The following is a 7,237-nucleotide window of genomic DNA, read 5'->3' on the forward strand; positions in this document are numbered from 1 at the left end:
ATTGCCGTTATGTATATAAGAATACAGTGCAATCCCTTACAGAAATTTCATGATAATCAGTGCAAACTAATACCTATTTCATACCTATGCAAACTAATGTTTTCAGTCGCATTAGGCGCATTAGGCTTTTTGCCACATAAATAACATATCTTGACCATTTTTGCCTGTGTACAACAGCACACATCTAATAAGCATAACGAGCATAACCTGTTCGCGTCATCTCACTGATCGCACTCTATTTTCCTATTGGCGGATGCAATCAATCCAACGCATGCGCACAACACTCAAAGTACTCTTAGAAAGAGAGGGAAATATATATTCCCGCACCGTGGTTCTGGGACCGCTTCCTCTCACTCCCTCTTATAGGCACTAGCCATATAGTAGTATTACATATATGCATCAGACGCATCAACTGCCTCAGGTCGAAAGAGAAGCAGTCAATGCGCTGAGTGGAGTGCTAAGAATTCAGTACGGTTAGTACAATCTGGGGAATTCAAGTACTCTCGAAGCGCTTTCGAAGCGCGCAATAATTAATTCGGAACGACTTTCTATGCAGTCTACGCGCATCATGCGTAAGAGCCCCAATACTGTCTTGAGATTTTACTCAAGTGTCGCCTTATTTTTCAACTATGAATCTAGAGGGCATCTTAAGACGTTACTTAAGGCAGTCGCCTTCTACAATGGGGATCCCATATATGTAATGATTACATATATGGGGGATCCCCACTGTCACTTATAGCCGTTAGGAGCGCTAGTGTACTTGGGGACATATGTCAATTTGTCTATATAAAACATAAAAAGATTAATATATTAATTTTGACATGCCGGGCATGTGTGTGGCATACGGATGCAAAAATAGGGGAGGGCATCGGTTCCCAAAAGATGAGGGAATGAAAAAACGGTGGATTACAGCAATAAACCGTAAAGATTTCCGCCCGAGTGCAGAGTCGCGTGTGTGTGCAGATCATTTTAGACTCGAGCATTATAATACCACTGGCTTTGATTCAGGTGAGTTTGTACATCAAAGTTGTTGTTGTTTACATATGCTATCAATCTAGTAGATAGAAATAAGAATTAGAGACTGTTGATGGCCGTATGATTATTTCAATTTTAACCTCAATCCTTAATAAATGTTCTATAAGTAGTGTATTAAAGTTCGCAGCAAATTATAAATAAATAACCGAAGTAAATAACTATTTTGCTATAGATACATTGATCCTTTTTTGTGACTTTTCATTAAAATCACACGATAGCTTGACAAGCTATCGACATTATATCGACATCACCTGTCTTTTCATAAATTCAACCTTTTTTCCTCTCAAAGGCGCTCCCCTATTCTTCAATTCTTCCTTTAATTGAGCTGCTTTCAATTTACTATAATCCATATTATTTATTTTTTAATAATTTTAATGTATGTACACGTACATATGTACACACTCCATTATAAGCGAAATACGCTTTCGCGATAATGTCCCTGTAGGGACTTGATACATTGATCGGACAACTCGTCCGTATGAGGATTCACCTTAAAGGAACTAGGCTGATATAGGCCAATGAAATATAACGTTCGGCGCGCGCAAGCCAACTACCTTACCTTACCTAACTTGAGAACTTATCTTTTGACTATTCTTAATTTTTGATAACCATTATTATTGTTCTTGGTATAAAAGTATTTTCTGGATTAATAAAACTTCTTTAACGATAAAGGAACACGTCTCTTTTCTTTGTGACATTAACTCGCTTACGAATAAGTACTCTACATCCCCTAGTTCGGTGCTGCCCTCTATGCTGAGCTTGTCAAATGGGGATCCCCATAAGCCGTAAGTCACAAATCATAAGTCATAAGCTAGAAATGGACCAATCACAGTCGTCAATTTTTAGTTTCTTACTTCCGATTTATGACTTATGGCTTATTGTAGAAGGCTCATTAAATATAAGAACTGACTATGAATACCGGCCTAATCTTCACAATCCAATAGGGGTGCGTTTCGTTTCTCGCATCGAACGCATATGTAGCAGTCAATGCGCTGCACACATATATATCATTCCGTTTCATCAATGCGTTTTATGCGCGCTTAGAAACGGAACGGTTTCATGCATTTGATGCGAACGCATGTGCCATGTGATTCGAAATATGGATGTCAACATCATTAAACTGTCAAGAAATAGCGTTATGACCTCGTCACCCACAAGAACAGGGAATTCCACGATATTATTCATATTTTTATTGCAATTTTTGCCGGTTGGCGAATTACCATTTTTCAAAAGACTCAACCACGACTCAACTTATCAAAAGATTTCTGCTGTAATGCGTCAAAATACGCATGCGCGCATTGACTGCTACAGGTCCGAGCTGTAGTAGCTGATGCGCTCTCATGCGCTAATGGTGGGGGGAATCTGGGGAATTCCATGCGTTACCAATGCGCGCATTAGATGAAACGGAACGATTGTCTATGCAGTCTATGCGCATCATGCGAGAAACGGAACGCACCCTAGGTCTCCACGACGCTCGAGTAAATCCACATTTAGCCTCTCGGCCTCCCCTACTATTGGTTTCGAGTTCAGTTTCTGATTCTCGACACTCGCAGCGCTCGTGAATTTAGTAGTGCTGCGCATAATGAGTGCGAGTAATGCCTAGTTCACACTAGGCGCGATGAGCGATGCGCGACGAGCGATAACCAATAAGAACTCTGCTTTACATCGTCGTGTGAGCTAAAGCAAAGCTTTTATTGGATAGCGTTCATCGTTCATCGCCCATCGCATCCAGTGTGAATTAGGCATAAGAGAAAATCGGAAACTGAACTCGAAACCTAAAGGTGCTTTTTCACGCGCAGCACGCTGCAGCAGCAATTCGTTACTATTGGTTAAGAATTTTATGTAAGCTAGATGAGAAAATCGAGAAAGCGTACAATATGTCCGTCGTTTCATTATGAAAATATTATTTATTGCAATAAATATTAGGAAAATAAACGAAAAATGGCTTCGGATAAGGTACGGATACATGTTTGTAAATTAGATCATTTTATACTGTACCACAAATTTGAAAAAGTAAAGTGTAAAGTATAAAATAATCTAATTTACAAACATTCGTACCTTATCCGAAGCCATTCTTCGTTTATTTTCCTAATATTTATTGCAATAAATAATATTGCCTCGATTTTGCCGCTTGCTGCTTGCTGTTCGTTCGGTTCAACTTCAACGAACTGCGGCAAAATGTATTTTGCGCCGGAAGTGCGTCATCTAGCTTACATAAAATTCTTAACCAATAGTAACGAATTGCTGCTGCAGCGTGCTGCGCATGAAAAAGTACCTTAAAATGGGTCCACTTTTATTTTACGGAATGGAGTCTCCTTATATCTTCTGCACATGACATTGCTGCCGCAGCGTGCTGCACATGAAAAGTCAGCTTCACATTTTGTCACGCGGCAAACGTTTTCCGTCCAGTGTGCAAGAGCCATTTTATTTATTTCTTCGCAGTTGGTAGACATGCAACTTTCGATTTGTCTCAATTTGGCGGACCAATCACCGATCGGCGATCGTTACTCTATTGGCCGTACTTTTAACTATACTGTGCTACTGTGCTTCGCAGCTTTTACTTTTATGACGGTTTATCGGCACTTGATGATGCGGCGAGATGTCTGATGTCTTTCTGGTGGAGTATTTTGTCTACGGCTGCGGGTACGTCTTAGATATTTGTCGCCTAGATCCCGGTCGGGATCAGTCGAGATCGCATTCCGTAAAAGTTGGTTGAAATCAGTTGAAATCCTGGGACGCCTTATCGTCGTCGTACGATATAGTCGTCGGAGTCATCGTTTGTGTCAAGCTGATCAAGCACAGTCGCATCCAAAATTCCGGATAATAACGGCTATAACTTTATGGGTACATGGTGTAGTTGTGGAACATCGCCTAGTAGAAACGCACCAAGATCGTGTGAGTCAAGCAAGACGCACGTTTGGATATTGCAATTCCATCGAGAAGCATTAATAGGAAAAGAGAGATCAAAAGAAAAGTACCGCTAGGACATACAGTTCTCGACTTCTCGCAACGCTTCCACCAGCTTCCACTTTTCGAAGTCACTTCCGATCCCAGTAGAGTGGCACCAAGAATTATGTTCTGTGATAGGCTGTGGTAGGTTAGGCACAACTGGCTCAAGATCCTGACTGTGCGCCTTCGCAAATGAAGATGAGCGGGGACATGTTTGAGGGGAAAGATTATCCGACTCAATGGGCGCTTAATCCTTCCGCTTATCAAAATATGAGCAACGATCAAGGTAGCTGTCGTCCAGAATAACAAATCTTTAGTTTTATATCTATATACTGATTTTGTTTTGGTGTTACGAAGGCATAAATATATGTATATATATATATATGCAGTATGATGTACAAAATGTCTCCTTGTAATCATCTAGTTTTCAGGATTTAGTAATTCTATATCAGTTTTGTGTATGAAATTTTTAATTCTTTTAAAGAAAATCTGTTTCTTAAAAATTCCAAATTAAGCCGCTCTTTCAAGATTGATTCTAAAGAATTTATTGTACAAAGATAAAAATGTATAAAGTATTTACTGGTATGACATTTCATGTACTATGCTGTAAAAACAAGATATAAACATGAATAACATAGTAGTTTGACAAAAATTAATTGTCTAATGTATATCTAAACAGACGGCGTCAATATTAGATTTATGGGTCATTAGATTTACAGGTCTAAACAGAATCATAAGACTTGTAACTTTTTCTTGTAAAACTTATAAGAACTTATGACTAGTATTCTAATTTTATGCATATGTATCATAAGACAATTGTTAATAAATATCTATGATTTCTTATAAATCTTATAGTTAATAAAAAGCTGTCTTTTGATAAAGATATTGTATAAAAGTATAAGTACTTAAAAATTCTTATAAGTTTTATGAGATATTGTAATATATTACAAGCCTTACGATTTGCTTAGAATTTAAATATTATAATTTAGGCATTTGTATTTTAGATTTATTAATGCATAATTTTATATGTATATAGTAATCTTTGAAACACACAATTGTTGCGCAGTATAACAAATTAAAATCACTTATTAATATATGAATTTTGCATTTGTTTACTATCTGGAACAGTGGACTGGGCTGCTCTGGCGCAGCAGTGGATAAAGATGAAGGAAACTGTTGTACCACCGGCTCCACCACCACCTAGCATAAATCCTATATGTTCTATTACTGAAGGTAGTGGAGAAGCACCAATGGACATGGATACCAAGGATGATGATGTACCTCCGGCACCACCTGCACCAACCATCAGTGGATCCGGTGAAAAAAAACATCTGATTTGGTTCAACTTCTGTTCATAATTTTAATAATAGCAACAAAACTAGTAGCAGATTTGGCAGATTGCACTAGTGTGTACTGAATGTAAACTTTTTTTAGTGCTTATTCGATTTGTGCTCATTGTATTAGTACATTTAGATTGTTGTATTTGACAAATGTTGTATTTGGAAAACTGATCCAGTATAATGCCAGATTTATATTTAGATTAACCGAATAAACTGAAAGTTCAAGAAATGTTGCACTGATATTTTCAACAGTGCAATTTGACATAGCACTAAAGTGGTTCTATATTCATACCAGAGCAGAGTCAGTGCATATGTGCCAAATTTGCCATGTATTATCACTACGAGGAACAACTGGATATCTATCATGGAACAAGTCAGAATGGATTTCAATCATTATTCAATTATTCCTTAGACTTCTATTGTTTTCTAGAAAAAATGGAATAATTCTGATCACTAGGTCCCTATTATGGAACATCTTAATGGATTCTTGAATTGAAATTATTTCATTTTCCCTAAAAAAAAAAACAATAGAAATTTAGGGAATAATTGAATATTTTCAATTGGAATCCATTCCAAACATTTCCATATAATAGGTGGTACCTTGATTCAATTTTTCTTGAAATATATTGTTAAGCACTAAAATCTAAGATACATGTATTTTTTTTTAGATATAAGTTATAAAGGATAAAAACCATACAAATTTTGTCTAAAACATATTTCTATTTAGTTTATTATTTTGTTGATAATAATTGGAATTAAATATATTATTTTTAAAAAATTGTTTCTGTTTTTAAGGAAATCTTAAAGCAGTCTATATTACCGATTCAGGACTTGCATCATAATAGGCCTGTTCTTTTTAGCTGAACTTCTTGTATGGTTCATCTTTTCTCTTTTTGTCTCCAAAGTGAGAGAAAAAGGAAAAAATATGAACCGTACAAGAACTTTAGTTAAAAAAAACAAATCTATAATTTACATATTATTGACATATCACTATAAACTACTACATCAATATCGCACGCACACATACGTACAAATTTTTTAACTAATCATTTACATTAGATATTTAAGTCTAATTCTAAGAATACAACATTGTTTTTTGTTCGTGTAATTCCTGGTCCAAACCAAGATTATTTTATACGTACAAAATATAAAACTTGTATATGAAGCAAATATTGTTGTGAGTCAATGTCAGAAGCTAATAACAAAGTTGTTATTTTCTAACTTTTTTCTTTTTTAACGTAAAATCTATCGATTTGGACTACATTATCTCTTATACTTTAATTGTGGAGAAGGATTTTTAAATCTGTAAAAGCAGTTAGAAAACTATTGTACTTATTTATAAGATAATCGGTAAAACAGATTTCAAGATTCTTTTAAATCACAAATTGAGCCAATATAAAAAAATATGTATCTCTTACATTTTTGTGTTGAACAATATATATATACAAATATATTAAATATTTCTATGACCGTAATTGATAAACAATAATAAACTAGAAGAAGAAGCCTATAACGGTCGAAGCTAGATCAACGTGCTTATAATAATTGTGTGAAATTTTATATACTGCGTATGTAGTCCCCCCCGCGACGCTGATAGATTTTCAGCATTGACGCATACATATTCACTACCGCAGTAATATCACTAAGTTAAATTAACAAGCAATTTAACAAATTTGATGCCATAGCATCTTATAGATCTTAATACTATGTTGAAAGACATATATTAAAATTTAACGATTTTTATTATTAATTTAATGTAAATTAAATTAATAATAAATCAAATTCCGTGAAAAATAAGATTGCGAAGAATATAACAAGTTGGCGTTTCGTCCCGGCTTCCACTACTGGACTCATCAGTAAGGTAATGTAGTGGGAGCCTACCTTAGACGCCGATGTAAGTTATTAAATCGAGA

The 7,237-nt window shown here is 35.7% G+C and overlaps 1 protein-coding gene across 1 annotated transcript in view; it reads left to right on the forward strand.

Moving 5' to 3' along the window:
- The first annotated feature begins 3,665 nt into the window (after positions 1 to 3,665).
- LOC108783198 (arginine/serine-rich protein PNISR) overlaps positions 3,666 to 7,237 on the forward strand; it is a 19,560-nt gene continuing 15,988 nt past the window's right edge. The window contains exons 1-2 of the mRNA XM_018551703.1: positions 3,666 to 4,270; positions 5,113 to 5,301. Coding sequence (XP_018407205.1) covers positions 4,177 to 4,270; positions 5,113 to 5,301 — 283 coding nt within the window. The 5' untranslated portion in view covers positions 3,666 to 4,176. The remainder of the gene's footprint in view (positions 4,271 to 5,112; positions 5,302 to 7,237) is intronic.

This window comes from Cyphomyrmex costatus, unplaced genomic scaffold, assembly GCF_001594065.2.
Source record: "Cyphomyrmex costatus isolate MS0001 unplaced genomic scaffold, Ccosl1.0 scaffold143, whole genome shotgun sequence".
Classification (NCBI taxonomy): Eukaryota; Metazoa; Arthropoda; class Insecta; order Hymenoptera; family Formicidae; genus Cyphomyrmex; species Cyphomyrmex costatus.